Source organism: Monodelphis domestica, chromosome 1 (genome assembly GCF_027887165.1).
Source record: "Monodelphis domestica isolate mMonDom1 chromosome 1, mMonDom1.pri, whole genome shotgun sequence".
Taxonomy (NCBI): Eukaryota; Metazoa; Chordata; class Mammalia; order Didelphimorphia; family Didelphidae; genus Monodelphis; species Monodelphis domestica.
This window is the reverse complement of record NC_077227.1, coordinates 73,532,449-73,550,938: the sequence shown is the minus strand read 5'-3', so window position 1 is coordinate 73,550,938 and position 18,490 is coordinate 73,532,449. Positions and strand designations below refer to the sequence as shown.

Here is an 18,490-nt window from a genome sequence, read left to right as displayed (position 1 = left end):
CCTTGAGGTGAACTTGGAAGGAAACTAGCAATTCTAAGAGGCAGAGGTGAAGAGAGAACATATCGTAGGCAAAGAGGACAATCTGTGACAAGACATACGAATAGTTGACAAAGAGTAATATATGGAGAACAAGAAAAGGGAGTTTCCAAGTAATTTAACATAAATTTAGTAGGAGTACTAGAGAAATTTCAGCAACTCTTGAATAAGCCTTATATTAATATCCTAAAATATTGTGAAAGTAGAAAAAAAGACATTCCTTCCAAAATCACATACATGGTTGACCTATTTTCTTCTTGCCAAACCAATTTAGCCCTGGAAGAAAAGCTACAAGTGGTAGTGGGAAAAGTATTGGATTTGAAGTCTTCTTTTGGATATCTGTTCTTGATACTTGCTAGCTGTGTGGCCCAAGTCAAGTCATCTTGTCTATTGGTCATCTTACCTCAATTTTCTCAACTGCAACATGAGGGAATTGGATTTTCTTCAAAGGTTCTTCCAGATTGAATGCTTCATGACTCTAAAAAACTGCCTTCTGCCTTACTTCATACAACATTGATGGTGATAACTACATTCCAACTCCGTGGTTTCTCTCTTACTCATGATGGTTTGAGTCAGAAAGAACTGGGCTGGGTATAGAGATGATGCCAAGCTGAGATTGCCACAAAGCTGGTTTCAGACTCAGAAACCAAACAGATGTGAAGAGTTACAGATGGAACTCCTACCATGAGACTTTGGGGAGTCCTTTTTCCATATCCAGCTGTATTATAAGCCTTGGTGGTCAGCCGAGTAACCACAGGATGCTAGTACTTTGGATTCCACTTTTCTTTTTTTAAACACACACACACACACACACACATACACAGGTTAACAAGATACATCATTCTTTAGATGTAATAAGGAAAACCCTACTCTTGTACTTGGTGCTCTGTGCAAAAATCACTCAAGTACAATTATTTAAAACTTGATCAAACAGATGTCATCTTTGTTATAAACCTAACCAAAACCCTCTCAAGGTAAAAAGGCAAAGGACAAGGTTGGGGGCAAGAGAAGACTGGTGGGAATCATAATTCTCCCTGTAGAATAGTGTTAAATGAGAGTCAATGTGGTATAATAATATCAAGTCAGAGGACTTGAGTTTGAATCCTCACTTGACTGCTTACTATCTTTGTGACCCTGGGCAAGTCACTTTGCCTTTGTAGGTCTCAGTTTCTTTTATCTATAAAATGAGAATATTGACTAGGGGCCCTTGAGTTCAATTCAGTAAGCATTTACTAAACTTTTACTAGGTCTCCATTACTTCTGAGCTCAAATACAAACACCTCTCTTTGGCAGAGCCCTGGATCTAACCTTATAGTACATTACTCCTTTTTCTATCATAGCCCAGCCAAGCTGGCCTTCTTACTCTTCTTTAAACAGGACACTCAATCTTCTGGCTCCTTGCTTTAACACTAGCTATTCTAGTTCCTCGAAGACTTTCTCATTCCCTTTCCTTTTCTACATGAGGCCTCTTCTGATCTCTAGGAGCTAGTGACTATCTCCATCATTGATATTGTTGTGGTTGTTGAACTCTTTGTGACCCCATGGACCATAAATGTCAGGCCATTCTCTCCTCCATTATCTCCCAAGATCTGTTCAAGCTTATATCCATTGCTTCCATGACACTATCATCTTCTGTTATTCCCTCCTCCTTTTGCCTTAGATCTTTTCCAGCATCAGTCTTTTCCAAGGAATCCTGTCTTTTCATTTTGTAGCCAAACTATATTAGTCCTTAGTTGTCCTTCCAAAAAATACTCAGAGTTAATCTCCTTAAACTATCAACTGATTTAATCTCTTTTATGCCCAATGGACTCTCAAAAGTCTTCTCCAGCACTACAATTTGAAAATTTTGATTCTCTGATGCCCAGCCTTCCTTATAGTCCAATTCTCATAACAATACATAATTACTGGAAATGCCACAGCTTTGACTATACAAACTTCTATCAGTAAAGTGATACCTGTGCTTTTTAGTATGCTCTCCAGACTTGCCATAGTTTTCCTTCCAAGAAGCAAGTATCTTCTAATTTTATGACTTCAGTCACCATCTGTAGTGATCTCTGAGCCCAAGAATATAAAATCTGATTCTGATTACTTCCAATTCTTCCTCTATTTGCCAGAAAGTGATGGTACCAGATGCCATGATCTTAATTTTTTCTAACATTAAGCTTCAAGCCAGCTTTTACACTCTCCTCTTTTACCCTCATCAAAAGACTTCTTAATTCTTCCTTATTTTCTGCCATTAGAGTGATATCATTTCCATATCTGAGATTATTGATATTTCTTCTGAAATCCATGTTTATATTTTAATTATGCATGTGGGTGTATGTGTGTGTGATCCCTTTTGATAGATATAAACTTCTTTGGTTTAGTCTTTGAGTCCTTGATATTGAGCATAAAGCCTGACAAAAGTAGGAAATGTTGTCATCCATGCTTGGAATATACTCTTTCTTCCCCTCTGCTTCTTAGAATTGTGAGTTCTCCTCAAAGTTCACCATAAGGATCTCCTTTTGCATGAAGCCTTTCCTGATCCCCCAGACAGTGGTGTCTTCTCTCTCCAAAATTATCTCATATTTTCTATGTTTAAATCAAATATATATATATATATACATATAATTATATATATATACACCCACACATATACATTGCCTTTTTGATAGAATGTAAACTCCCTGAGGGGAGAGACTATTCCATTTTCAGCTTTTTATCCTTAAAGCCCATCATAGTACCTGGATATAGTATGTGTTTGGTTAATTGAAGGAAATCAATGAACTAAAATGCTTGTTGATTACTAGACATAATTATGAAATAAAAGGCTTTATCTCCCATCACAAGAGTCCTTGATACGACTTAAAAGATAAATGAGAGAATTTTGGCAGTTGGGAAGTGGGGGGTTGAAGGGAGAGGACAAGGAAGCCTTCTTAGAAATCCTGAATTCTCATCAATATGAAACCTTTGCTAGATCATCACAAGACCTGGGGTGAGGCCTTCAGACACTGTCTAATCTCTTATTAAAAACACCAAATTTCAATGTGATAGCCTCTGAAGTTCTGTAGAGCAATGCTAAGTAAATACTACCGTTAAATGCTAATTCTGAAGTCCAGCATCAACATAGGAATCTGATTTGGAAGAAGAGAGAATAAGATGCTTTTCCCTGGATAGACTTGCTAACTATCTTAAATTCACAATGAACCTCTGGGTACCTCCTCCAACCTCCCATATCTTTGGTCTATAGATTATTTTCCTGGGACAGTAGGGAGTGGCTATATGTGTTCATTCTGCCACCTTGTGGTTGTTACCAGGTGATGTGCCTTCCCCTTCCTCCCTTGGCCCCTCCCCTATACACATATTCTTTGGCTCAGGTACTTTCCCACTTCATTCTTAGCCAGCCTTCAAAAATCTCCCTGAATTGAAGTCCCACCATATTCATAGCCCTATCCCTAGGGTTCCTTTTAATAAAATAGCCAGTTAATAGAATCAAATCATTTCCCAAAGGAATTTTTAAGAAGCAGAACTAAAATAGTATAGAAAATAATTTTTAAAGCAAATGTAATATTTGAAATTCTTAAAGTTACATCTCATTCACAAATATAGATCAGAAACACAAAGAAATGAATTACAGTCTTCAAAAACTACATATTTCTTCTTCTTTAAGCAGATTTTTCTGGGTCTGTTTTCTCCTTTTCTAGTTTTGACCACAAATGCTGATCTCATGTATAAAATTATAGTCTTTAAAAAATATTTCCTTTGTCAAACCTTCAGACCATTCCTAGCTGTTAAAAAGAATTATCTGCAAATTCATAGTGCAGCACACCACATTTGAAAGTGGGTGATATTATAAAGGGAGTAAGATATGGAGGTTTACCCTTATAGAATTTCTTTCTTAAATTCAACAACTGATTTAAAAGAAAAGCTACTTGGGAATAGACATGGATTGCCAAGAAAAAGAAGCAATTATCATTAGAGGCCAGGATCAGTTCACTAAGAACAAATCATGTCAGACTTAGCCTAATTTTCTTTTGGAAAAAGTTATTTTATGGTTCATTCAAAGGTAAGAACTTGAGAGCCAGAAGAGACTAGAGAGGTTAACTTATAAAGTTCCTTCACTTTATAAATAAGGAAACTGAAAATCAGAGATGTAAAATGACTTAATGTTAAAATGTGCTAAATAAATGATTTAAAGGTTAAAAGTCACGTAAAAAGTAAAAACAACAGAGCTGGGATCTGGCCCCTGATTCTCTCACTTAAGAGCCTTTATTTTTTCCATGATACAGGATACAAAAGATAAAATCTATTTGTAGTCTGACAAGGCCATTCCTGATGTTTCTCTTGTAACAGTTAAAATAAGGTAAACTGAGGCACAAAGTTCCAAGCATGAACAATTAATTGATAAAGTATGAATTAACCAAAAAAATCAGGTCTCAACTTTCCTGGCAAATTAAGAACCCAAATGAGGGGGGCAGGTTTCTTTTATAGTTTTTGAGGAATATAAAACAAAGAATAAAAGTAGATAGGGGGCATCACGGAATTGAGGACAATATTATTACTTTTGTAGCTGAGGCAAGGGGAAGTTTGGTAGTGAAGTGCTAGCAGAACTGTTCATTCTTTAAGCCCAACTGCAAGGTCAAAAAATAACAGATCAAATCTTTTAGACATTAAACTAGAAGTCCTTGAAGGATAGCATGGTGGGGTAAAGATACTAACTCAAATTTCCTAGTGTTCATACATCCCCAAGGTTAGCAAAATTTCCTGAAGTAAGAATAGATCAGTAATAGCCAGAGAACTGGATCTCTGAACTTAACTCATTACATTCAGCTGAATTTTGAACTAAATTCAGAGATAGGAAACCATATCTACAGCAGTTACACAACAAAATTTTAAAAAAGGATCAATAAGAAAATGATGCAGAATCAATCTTGAGCATTTTGCATGTTAGGTTCTGGTAGAAAAAAGTATGGAAATATAGACATAATGATAGTGTAGTTAGGTGTATTCATTATTTGTTTAACAACTATACTTGAAGAAAACCGAGTAATGGATTCATCACAACGAGAAGGAAAATGTCTGCTATTTCAAATTTTGTTTCTACACTCAGATAACATGCTTATCATTTTTATGGGAGTTGTGTTGCTAAGACAGTTAATTAATTAAATGGCATGATTAGTATCCAGAAAGATCTTGACAGACTAAAATAATGGCCTGAATTTGATAAGATGAAATCAAATAGAAATGAATGAGATCATAGGATATAGAGATGAAAAAAGATATTGATCATTGGCCAACTATCATTTACTCTCTTCAGTCACAAGTATTTCCTCCCTTTATTGATCATCTCCCCAATTGGATTATAGTTTCTCTATTTTTTTTAAACTTTTAACTTCTGTTTTGTAAGACAGAAGAGCAATAAGAGCTAGACAATAGTGACTCATCCAGGGTCACACAGCCAGGAATTTTTTGAACCCATTCTCTCAAATCCAGGCATGGTGCTCTGTCCACTGTGCTAATTAGCTGGCCCCTACAAGTTCTTTTAAAGCAAAGACAATTATGTATATAACATATATTTGAGTGTGTGTATGTATACACATATGTATATATATTATTTATATTAAAACATATATTCATGTTCTTCATTAGTATTTATCAAAATGTCTTGAAAATAGTAGGTCTTGAATAAATGTTTTTTGACTGATTCATAGTAGAGTCATCCAAATCAGAGTATTAAACCATTGTTTCCTTCTCCAGTGAAGTACATTAAACATTTATCATGACACATTCTGATGGCAGATCAGAATTCCATGTAAAATTTCCATATGAGGAGGATTTCTTTTGGATTCTATTCAGAAAGATTCCATTATCAGCATTCTAAGAGAGAGCCACAATAGTACTTGCATCAATATGACACTCTAAGCACTTTGTATATAAGGTATATAGTTCCATTTGCACTCTGCCCATAAGGTTGGAATCCCCGAGGGGATATGATGTCTATTGCCTGTCCTTAAGCTCTATGATCTCTAATAGGGAAGACAATATATAAAATAATTATATGCATTGTACATTATATTAATTACATTAATTAAACATATTAATATAACTAATTAATTATATTAATTAATTATATTATATATAATTATATATGTATATAAAACAGAGGAAGAGAAGGGACTATGCATTTATCAAGCATCTATGAAATGATTTTCAAATAGTATCTCATTTGAGCCTTACAAGATTCCTTATGAAGTAGGTGCTATTATTATCCTCATTTTACAGTTTAGGAAACTAAGACAATAAAGTTCAAGTGACTTGCCCAAGTTCACATGGCTGGTAAATATCTGAAGATGGATTTAAAACTCAACTTTTCCTGAGGCCTGCCTGCCTGCCTTGGTCCCACTTCTAAAAGTAAGCTCACATATTAAATTGTTCCTATGGAAGAGATAGCAAGAATTTTATTTATCATGTGGTCCTTTAAGGAGAAGTATGGAAGAGTAAGTGTCAGACATGAGAATCAGGAAGACCTGAGTTCAAGACCTATCTCTTTGATGCTTATTAATTGTCCACAGGGAAGTAATTTTTACTTTGTGGTGCTTCAGTTTCCTCACCTATAAAATGAGGATGGTGTATGGTATATGTGTGTATATATGTGTGCCTGATAGGACAGTTGTGAGTTTCAAATGAAAATAATGTCTATACAATACTTTTCCAACTTTAAAGTGCTACACCAAGGTCATCAAACAAAAGAAAGGCACTGTACCACAATGGATTTAGAGGGTTGGCTTCAGAGTAAAGATGCCCTGGGTTCTAGTTCTTTCCTGAGTGCATACTGACCCTATGACACTGGTAGAGAGGCCACCTAACCCATCAATGTCCCAGGCAACTCTGTGAATTTAAGGTATAAGCCTACATTGACAAAGAGAATTCCTCACTAGGGGCTCCGTATACCAATGAATTCCAGGTCTAATCCAATCTATCCCTCCTCCCTAAAATAAGGAAACCCACCAAGGGTTCAAGTTACAAATGTTTTCATAACAACAAAGATTAGAAAGGACTCTAGTGATCATATACTTTAAACCCAAGTGACATAGTAGATAGCCAGGACTGAGTTCAAAATCATCCTCAGACACTTTCTAGCTGCATGACCCTGGGCAAATCACTTAACCCTGTTTGCCTCGGTTTCCTCATCTGTAAAATGAATTGGGAAGAAAATGACAAATAACTCTAGTATATCTATGTCAAGAAAATTCCAAATGGGATCACGGAGAGACAGCCAATACTAAAAACAATGGAACAACAACAACTAATCTATAACTATCATTTGATAGATATGGAAGTCCAGAAATGGGAAGATTTGTGAAAGTCACACATGCATTAAGTAGAAGAAACAGTATTCAAATTCCAGGTCATCTAGAACCAATATCCAATGTTCTTTCCATTATACTAGAGCCTCTTAGGAAATAGAATATTCCAAAACAGCTAGGATAGACAGGATATATACTCTAAGGCACTTTGAGAAATGAGACCCTATTTAGACATGGAAGAGGGTGACAGACTAAATACATATTACAATGAATAACAGACCAGTTGAATCCTCTCTAGGTCATTATTTTCATTATATGAGAATTCTTGTTGACATGGTTGGCCCTTGAAATTTGGGCAGTTTTCTGTGACCTTTCTTCAGTTGCTGACTTGAGTTTCAACATCACAATTCCATTGGTTTCTGTAATTTCTTCTTGGGTCCCACCTCTCATTTCCAGTGTGCCAGAGATAAGCACTAGATAGATCCTATAGGGCCAAATAATTAGTGACTATGTCTAATGATAATGATACAAACAGCTTCCCCAAGTCCCAGAATCTCTGGTAACTCCTAAAATACTTAGTTATGAAATAGCATTTATTTACAGTCTTCTGTTTTGTTTTGTTTTTCCTTTTACAGTGAAACATTATTTGGTGAAATGCCCCCAGAACAGGTAGGACTGTTTTCTTCCTATTTTCAACCAGGGAACTTAAGATCATTTTACTTTCCTTTGCTATTAAAACAAAATTAGCTATATTCATATCTTTGCCTAAGAGACTGGCATATTATTCTCATGATGTCCTACGCATGTACCCAGAAACATATGCCCAGCAAATATATTTGCTCTCAGCTTCTAATTCTTTGGGTTATCCTTTCCATTGCAGTGTAGTGTTTATTGGGCCTCCTTGGCTCTAGATAGCCTGGTCTACATCCTGCCTTCTCCCCCTACCCTCATTAAAATTTGCCTGCCTTGTACCTCAGTACCATGCCATCTGCAATATGGTAGTAGCTCATATCCGATTAATCAAATAACTTAATCTTTGCTAATATGCGAGTCATCCAAGGGCCTTTAGTTCTTCTGGGTAATGCAGTGCCTCAACCCAGTACAGAAATAGGGAAGAACTCAAAGAATAAAGATTTCAAGGGAAAGGCAAAATATAAATAAAGGGCAGAAGTTGTCTCATTTAGAGAGTCACAAATAATCCTTGGTAGTAGAGGATTTCATTCCAGTGATTTGAGTAGAAGGTCAGATTTGAGGTAGACTGGAAGTAATTGACATGTACATGCTTTATGGCGACTCTTTTGGATGCTGCAATCATCCCACTACCCAAAATTTGGAGAAAGTAGGTTTCTATGGAAATCTATGTGTTCTCTGAAAATCAGATCCATTGGTTTTCTTGCACCACCAAAGGGGATGATGTTTGCATGGAATTCTTCTATGAAAGCACCATTCTACCATATAGCAAAGTGTTCTAATAATACAATGAGGTTGACCTTTAGCTTCCTAAGAATCATGACTGGGGTGGCACCCACTACACAAAACCTTTCCTAATCCACCAAAATGTAACCACCCTTTTCCTTTTGAAATTTCCATGTATGTGCTTTGGATTTACATTTTTGTCTGTATGTTTCATTCCCCCAGTACAACATAACTCTCCATAAAATGTAAACTCCTCAAGGACAAAGCCTCTCAATTTTCCCTTTGTTTCCTTACTTCATAATACAACTCTTGGCTTACAAAATTGAACTCAATTGAGCTCTCCTACCACACAATGCATAATAATATTTTATCTTATCCTTTTGGACTTTTCCAACACATGAAGCTAATCTCTAAGTAGGGAGTGGGAAGAGATGAACTTCTAGGATTAGCATCCTTCTTTGCTAGATCCCACCCAGAAAGAGTAGTTAGTGATGACATGAAGTAAAATGAGAAACAAAGTGAAAAGATTTCAAAAGCACTACCAATGAGAATACAATAATATCACAGACATGTTGAGAGACTAGGTTACTGAATATGGGGACAATTTCTGAATGGCCCTTATTATTCCCCCCAAGAAACCTTAACATTTCTGTGGATTCAAGATATCTGCAGTAATATGAGTCTTGCTTTCTGAAAGGTCAAGTGAAAGGCAGCTCGGGGAGAAATAGAAGGTTTATGGTTAGAGCCTTTAAAAGTAGAGTAGAAAAATGAGATTGAATGTATGACTGTATTTTCTGGCCACTGTTTTCAATATGATTGAGATAAGAGCATGTTAAGGATGTGGGAAATATTGAAAGGATTTTCCCCTTCTGCATTGACCATGTCAAGTGGCAGACATTATCCCAACACACCAAGGGCATGAGAAAAATGAAGACTTGAGGTTGCTGAGTAGTTTGCTTCTAATCACAGAGCACAATACAGAATCTAGAAATCTTTTATCTCTCCTTAGGGTTTTAGTCTGGTTTGTTTCCTCCCTAAAACAGAAGAGTGAAAGGATTATTACTGACCACCATCAGAAGAAACCCAAATGAATTGTGGTTAGAGAAGAAAAAAATGATTTGGAAGAAAAGCTAAAATATCTAAAAAAGTAGAAACCACATTAAAAAATGATACTTTTATCTCTTTGGTTGCACGACTATCAAAGTTGTCCTCATCAAAGAAATATTAATTTCTGATTTGGATTCATGATTTCATTGGGTCCTCACATTGAAGACACTTCTGCCACAGGAGATCAGTAATCATTCCATAATGTATAGGCTTAGAGGGTTTTGTGTAACACTAAGTGACTAAATGACTTGCTCACTTGTCCATAGGCAATTTAGAATTGGAACTTGAACCTGGCTCTTGATGATTCTGAGCCTAGCACTCTATCTCTTTTCCATGGTACCTCAAGAATTGTTTAGTTCATGTTAGTTCATATTTCTACATTACTTTAAGGTTTACAAAGTGATTTTCTCACAATGACCATGTGAGGTCCTAAGTAACAGTGTTATCCCCATTTTATGGATGAAGAAACAGACTCAGGCTAAACTGTCTTACTTGAATTACAAAGTTCAAGTCTCATGACTCCAAGTCCATCTCTTTTTCCATCACATTGGCTAATTGCAATGTGGTCTATTCTCAAAGAACTCTTAAACTCATATTCAGAGCATTTGTGATTTTGTTGTCCTATGTAACTTTAGGTGTGGTCATTCCTCTTACCAAGAGATTAGAGTTCATCTAAAACTTGATAGATAAATCCGAGGGGGTTGTCCAAAGCAGAAAGAGGATAAGACATATGCCTGTGGACTCCCAGACACTAAATAGAAGATGATTTGAACCAGGTTTTTCTGACACCAAGCTCAGTGCTCTAACCCACACTACCTCCACACTTCATATATCATTTAAAAAAATTGCTATGATGTATATAGCACTGGAGCTCTCACAGTTCACAATAGTTTTAGGGAAATATCTTGTAAACTGACAGAACCTTAGAAATATGAGTCAGGAGCAGCTGTGTAGCTCAGTGGATTGAGAGCCAGGCCTAGAGATGGGAGGTCCTGGGTTCAAACCTGGCCTCAGACACTTCCCAACTGTGTGACCCTGGGCAAGTCACTTAACCCCTATTGCTTAGCCCTTACCACTCTTCTGCCTTGGAATCAATACAAAGTATTCATTCCAAGACAGAAGATAAGGGTTTAAAAATGTGAGTCACCATCTTCATCATTATGATTATTTTTATGGATATCATTTGAGAATATGGAAGGCAAACCAGATTTTGTTTGGATGGGAGGAGTCTTCCTCGTTTCTATACTACACTAGAGTTGAATGATAAGGATGTTCATTCAGAATTTGGAGAAATGGGGCACAAAGCAATTCACATTCTTCTGGAATGGAAAATACTGAGTATTTAGAAGGAATCCTTGAAGGCCTTTTTCTACCACACAAATGCAAGCCCCCTGGATATGGAATGTGTTGGCATTTTCCCAGCCCAGGGCAAAAGAAACATAAGGCAATGATGTTTAAAAATAAGCTACCCACAAATAGCAGTTCTCTCCAGCTAACCAAGCACCCTCATTTTCAGGGAGTTTCCATCCATGCATGTTTTCCCAACTTCCTCAGATTTGCTGGCTCCATAGAAGTTTGTTCTTTCCTGTCAGGGACATAATACCACAGTTTGGCACTAAGATAACACCATCACTTCCCTTTTATTGGAAATTCAAGACACAAAGACATGTTGTTTGTCAGCCAAATAGACTCACAAGTATTGTTGTTTCAGTGGAGGAACTAAGATGCACTGAGGATAACGATCTGGATTGTGTGCCCATTTGATGTTCGATTGTGCACCTGGCTGCTTTAGAATGGCAGCAAAATCCAGAAATCAGAACTCATAGGATTTCTATGGTGGGGGAATCATAATTTAATCTGGTTGAAGCCAGAAGGAATTTAGCCATCATCTTGTCTAGTGCCCTCATTTTAGAAGTGTGAATCTCCTAGGATTATAGATTTGGAACTGGAAAAGACTATAGACATCATCTAATTCAACTTGTTTCCCTTTCCCCCTTTTCCTAATTTCTCTTTCTCTCTCCTTTGTCTTCTCTCCTCCCTCCCTTCCCTTTTCTTTCTCTTACATTCTCTTCTTTTCACAATCAATACAGAAATAATGATAACATTTGATTCAAAAAGCATTTAATAAGTATCTATTATGTGCCACAGATTGTGCTACATACCAAGACAGAAACAAACCAGTTCCAGTCCTGAAAGAGCTTACATTCTACTGGAGGGATAGATTGTATATAAAGCAGCACATACGAACTATGTGCAAAGTAAACACTAGCTAATTGGGGCAGAGATGGATCAGGAAAGGCTTCATGTAGGAGGTTCATTAGTGTAACAAGAGCTAGGGATTCCAAGAGGCAGAAGTGAGAAGAAATATAATTCCAGATATGAGCCACAACCTGTGCAAAGGAACATAAGTAGATGCTGGGATATCATGAATAGTGAAGAGCAAACAGGACAGTTTGGCTGGAATTTGGAGGATGTAATCAATGATAAATGCATCCATTTAGTTCATTCATAGTCGCATGTTTAATGGGATACTGTTTACATAAAAATATTCAGTAAATGCCTGCTGAATAAATTTATGTTGCAAAGCATTAGTTTGGCTGTGTATCTAAGCTCTACTAATAATGCTAACTTGCTAGTGCTGCCTGTGTCTGATTTCTTAACACCAATCAAGTGTTTGAACTAACTTTACACTGTTTAATTTTTTCATTTAATTTGATGGAGAACAGTATTAATCAGATCTCAGTATGATAACAATTTGTAATTTTGTACGTGCTACAAACCCTTTCTGATTTAGCAACTGGTTTTTGATAGTTGTTTCATCTAAATAATACACCCACTCTGTAACTAACAAGGGAAGGGGAAGAACCTCTCTACAACCTGCCCAGGCCATTCCTATGTTAACAGATTTGTAATCTGTCACTAGGCCTGTGCTCAAAGTTTTTCCAGCTTGGTGGACTGTGCCAGGGTTTACAGACAAAGCTTTTGAGAACCCAAGGGCATCCTTAAGTCCAATGATCCTGACTGAAACCCTATAGGTCCATAATTAGGCATCAGTGTAGGACTTTAGTGGCATCATATCTTAGAATTAGTAATGGTGATGATAAGAATAAACAATGAAAGCTTATATTAGTGTATAGCTCTCTAGCTTCAAAGGAGCTTTACCTACTCTATTTGACTGTACACATCAGTCCTGTGAAGGACAGAGTGCCAATATTGTTATTTTTTTCCCCATTTTTCAGAAGAGGAAGTTGACTCAGAAAATTTCGGCACTTTTCCCCAAACTCATGAACTTGTAAATGTAGTAGTAAATGGTAGATCTGAGTCATGAATAGGATAATAAAATAGGAAGGGACCATCTAGACTAATCCTCTCTTTTTTGTACATAGAGAAACTGAGGACTCAGGACTAATTGACTTGCCAAAAATCACACAAGTAATAATCATTAGAGGGAGAATTTGAACCTAGGTCCTCTGATTCCAGAGTCAATTTTTGTATTAGAGCATTGGATTTGATTAATAGTGAATGCCTTTAGACTATTGGGGAATAAACTGAGTTGAAAAGCTCATTTAGGCAAGTTCTTAAGTCAATCGTCTCATTCTTTGGATTACTTTATCCTTCACTCAATCTTTTTGAGCCCCTCTTCTTTAATAGATGTGCCTCATTACAGTAATTGACTATACTATAAGTCAGAGGACACAGACTAGAGTCTTGGCTGTGCTATGAGCTACCTGCCTCATTTTCCTCTTCTCTAAAATGGGGAAATAATAATAGTTGTACTATCTGACAGGGTTGTTTTGAAGATCAAATCAGATGATTTTGTCACTGAAATATTATACAAAGCTTAAGCATTAAAAAAAAGTTTCCCTAAGGACACATGGGTGGTATAGTTACTGTTCCTTATAGAAAGACACAAAGCAGATGGTGGGGCATAAGAGGTGGGACAAAATGTAAAACAATGGATTCTGTATTTCATCAGGGCATACCACAAGATGAGTAGGAAACTAATCCTCCTTTGGGAGAAATGGAAGATATTTGTGATTCTTAGTTTTTTAGCATAAATCTAACAGGTTCAGTCACACTGCTGGGAAAACAGGTATAGAAATAGGGTCTGCCTATTGTCTATTTGTCTCTTTCACTTCTCTCCTTTCTTCCTCCTTTTCCTCTCTTCTCCCTGTCTATTTCTTTGACTTTCTCTCTCTCCCTTTTCCTGTTCTTTCATTCTTCTTTTTCCTTCCTTTGTTTCCTTCCTCTCTCTAGTCTTTTCTCTCTTCTTGTCTTTTTCTTTTTTCTTCTGCTAATTATTCATTCATTCTCTCCCTCATCTTTCTCTCTATCCTCTATCCATTATCTCTCTTTTCCTCTTTTTTATACTTTCTTCTTCCTCTCTTTCAACTTTCTCTTTTTCTTCCATCTCCTTGTGTATATTTGTTTTTTCTCCTTCCTCTTTTTCCCTTCTTTCTCTCTTCTCTTTTTCTCTTTCTTTTTTTATTCTCTCCTTTCTTTCTAATTACTCTCTCCATCCTCTCTGCCTTTTGTTTCTCTTTTTATATCTTTTGGTTTCTGTTTATTTTTCTCTTTTTTCCCTCCTTTTTCTTTCTCTTGCTTTCTTCTTTCTCTTCTGTCTCCATGTTTCTGTTTCTCTGTCTTCCCTTCTATCTCCCCTTTCTTTTGTTCTCTCCTTTCTCATTTTCCTCTCTCTCTTCTACTGTCTGTCTCCTTTCTCTCTCTATTCTCCTTTCCTTTCTGTCTCTGTTTCCTTATCTCTTTCTTCATCTTCTTTGTCTTCCAATCATTTTGTCTTTTTTTTTTCCTGTTTGCTTCTTATTCATGACTGGCTGCTCTGGGGTTTCACAAGGTGTCTTTCGTTTCACAGCTCAGGGGAGACAGTTACCAGTGTGACAAGCTTGTCTCCTCTCCAACCAAAAAAAGCCAAGAAGAGGAAAGAGAAGCCTGATGTCCCTCCTGCTGTTCCTGCCAAAGGTACTGAAAGGAATATGAATCTTCACAAACTCAAAGCATAAAAAACCCTGAAAACTAGTTTGGAATTTTTCCTATGAGTACATAGGAAGCACTGATTAATAAAATATTTTTAAAATGAATTGAAAGAAAGGATGCAGAAGCCATAGATTAAAGGTCTGTGGTAAATATACTGATACTTCAATAATATTAATAACAATAACTACAATGTACATATCTCCTTAAAGGTTGCAAAGGGCTTTGAACCTCCTTTGAACCTCAGGAAAACCTTGTGGGATTAAGGCCTAAAGTCATTAATCAACCAGATAGATAAGGAAACTGAGGTTTATGGTATTATAATACTTATAATTATCTCCATGGTTGCTTAATTCTTGTAAAAGAGCTGTAATTTCAACCAAGGTGGGAATTCCCTCCTCCTCTGCATATTATAACCTGCCTCTAACTTATACTCTTTGAAAGCTGTCCTTAGCTCAGAAAGTTACGTGACTTGCTCATGATTATAGTGCTGCTAAATGTTGGAAGAAGGATTTGAATTCAGATCTTCCAGAATTCTTTCTACTACAGTACATCAAATTTTCCTTAATAATTACTTCTAGAAAATATGTCTCTCCCAAAATGAAGGTTTGACTAAATGTCCCATGTTGGTCTTGAATGAGTAATAATGGTAATGTAACAGTCAGAAAAAGTAGAAAATTATCAAATGAACCAACATCATCCCTAGACAGTCCCTAAACTTTATTCTAGCCATTAGATCAATAAGGACATGAACAAAAGGGAAGAAGAAAGGCAGTTAAAAAGCTGAATGAATATTGGAGAGCTGCTTGAGTTTGCTTTTGCCTTTTCCCACTTCATGATGGTGGAAACTTCAGAACTTAAAAGTCTGAAGTGGCCTTAGCCTTCTGTATTTTATTATACTGTGTTTTTCTCATACCAAATGCGTTAGAGATATTACACTTAGTTTTTGTGGAGAGACTCTGGGACTCAGGGAGACAAGACACCTGAGCTTTAGGTTTGGCTTTGAGCCTAACTCATTTTGTGATGAAGGAAAATTAGCTTAATTTCTAGAACACTAGTTTTCTAATTCTTAAAACAAAAAATCAAAACAACATGACCTAATATACAGAAGCCTGGCTTTGAAATTTGGAAGACCTGGGTTCAAATCTATATAAGGCATTTACTAGCCCATGAGCGTAGTCACTTAGTCACTCTGTAGTTCATTTTCCATGTATTTAAAATGAGGGGGTTGCTTCTAAGAGGCTTTGCATCTCTAAAGCTTGTGCCTCTGTGATTCTCTGACATTTCTATGGCATAGTCATGTCTTTAAGACAGATGTGTTGCTGATATGCATCAAGAAAGGTAGTTTTTATGCTAGAAGTTCCTTATATTGATAGAATCACATCTGACTTAACAAAATGGGATAATATGCTTGACATTCTACAGAGGATTTCTGTGGAGATCAGTTATGTGTGTGAAAGTATTTTGAAAAGTTTTAAGTTCTATGTGTTTTGTTAAAGCTCTTAGTTATTAGATAAAGTTATCAATATTATTTCCTTCAGTATATTCTGAGGAAAGACTAGAATTCTGATTGAATAAAAATGAAGATGTAGATAGACAAATGCTCTCCTGGTCAATTCCAGAGCTAGTACTATTTGAAGTTAGGATAGGAGAAACCCACTTTCCAGATATCACCACTGTGAAAAAGGGAGATTATAGAAAGCATACCATAACCTCCCTTTTTCACAATGTGATATATGGATTGTAAACAGGATTGCTTGTAAACTGAATTGTAAATTTGTAAGCTGAATTGTCAGCATGATTCTGACATAAATGCTAATTTATTTCTTTTGTACACAATGTGTATATCTCTGCTCTTCCCTTCCTTATTGTATACGTTCATTATGGAAACAGTTTCCATATTGAATTTAGAAGTTGATAAGATGGTGTATCCTGTATGTTTTAGGATAATAAAACCATCTGAAATGGCAGATTGAGGGATACAATGGCTTAATAAAGAGTCATACTTGTTCCTATGAATATTTGTCCAATCAGAGCAAAGGAGGGTATGGTCTGGAGTGATAACTGTGTTTTCTCAAACTCCTAAGTGAGGTTGACAGACTATTTTTTTCTTTCTTTCTCTAGCTCCAATAGCTAATGCTTTCCATAAACCAAAGTTGCTGAAACCACAAAGAAAAGTTATCTTGGTGAGTATTGTTATTTCTCATTTTTCATCTTTATCATCAAGCTCTCAGAGTGTTTTTAATGAAGTAAATGGTGTCTTTATCAACTTAGAAATATTATCAAAATGGTAGTTATTCTTTTTCCATCATTGCATTTCTAAGACAGTGGCTGCCCTTATCTTCTGATATGATCCTTGTCACATTTCCTTGGTTTTCTGAGTCACAGCATCTGTCTCATATCCAAATGGGATTCTTTCTGACACAAGGCTTGAATTCTGACCCTGAATTTAGCTCCCTATTCACACATATTCACACATTCACATTCTTTCTCTCTGTGTCTCCTTGTGTCTTTGTTTCTCTCTCCATCTAAGGTAAAGCTAGCTTTTACCTCTTTGAAAGAATGGAATATTAAAATAGAATTTACTCAGATTCCCAACTACTTAAGATTTGTATCAAAAACACATTTTCAGAAATAATAATCCTAGTTTCAGGTATATTTGCTTAAACTTTAATTACTTTACCTCTATTTACCTCTTTGCCTCTTTAGGTAAGGACAATGTATGAAAATATTTACATGAAAGATAAATCAGGGGATCATAGGATTCCAAATAGTTATTTGTTATGAAAAATTCATTTTTTATCTGGGCATGGTAGTACATTCCTATAATCCTAGAGAGCAGGGAGGCTGAGGTTAGAAAATCTCTTAAGCTCAAAAGTCCTGATATGCAGCAGGCACATTACATCTGGCATTCATAGGATGAGCCTCCAAGAGCATCAGGCTGTCATGTTGCCTAAGAAAGGATGAATCAGCCTAAGCTTACAAGTAGAGCCAGTCAAAGTTTCCATGTTGAAAAGTAGTGAGATCAGGCCCTTGAGTGTCTCCTATACTTTCTAGAATTGATGAGATAGAGACTCAGTCTTAAAATTTAAAAAAAAAAATAGAGATACTCCCAGAGGGTGGAGCCAAGATAGAGGAGTAACTAGGGCTGCAGTTCTATTTCACCATGAAAATCCTCTCCAACTGAGAATAAAATATTGCCACAAAAAGAATACAGGAGTGGAAGAACCAACAAGGAGACAGAGTGAAACAACCGTCAAGAAAAGAAAAACCCAAAATGTAGACAAAGACCATCTGGGCAACTGAGGTGAGAGAGGAGCAGAGTTAGTAGGAAGCTATAGCAGGGAGTGAAGAGCAAGCCAAGAGCAAATCACAACCCTGCTTCCCCACCCCACATGTGCTTACCAGGTTCCAAATTTAAGTTCTAACTAACATTCAGACCCTGAGATCCTACCTGGGCAAATAGTGGTCCAAGACAACTCACACCCCTTGAAATTTCAATCTGTGGAAAAGACTGGAGTCCCAGCGCAAGGCAATCTGGGATGAAGGGAGTCGATCCATTTGGGCCCAGAGGAAGCCACGAATCCCATTCTGGGCTTCAGATGAGGACATAATCCAGGGTTTAGGGTGAGGACACTGTTCTCAGGGGGATC

General features: G+C 36.6%; 1 protein-coding gene across 2 annotated transcripts in view; it reads left to right on the top strand.

Moving 5' to 3' along the window:
• Positions 1 to 18,490, top strand: part of VSTM4 (V-set and transmembrane domain containing 4) — a 126,765-nt gene that overhangs the window by 74,363 nt on the left and 33,912 nt on the right. For both annotated transcript variants that reach the window (XM_056800757.1, XM_007478603.2), the window contains exons 5-7: positions 7,958 to 7,991; positions 14,719 to 14,825; positions 16,962 to 17,023. In XM_056800757.1, the coding sequence (XP_056656735.1) occupies positions 7,958 to 7,991; positions 14,719 to 14,825; positions 16,962 to 17,023 (203 nt within the window). The remainder of the gene's footprint in view (positions 1 to 7,957; positions 7,992 to 14,718; positions 14,826 to 16,961; positions 17,024 to 18,490) is intronic.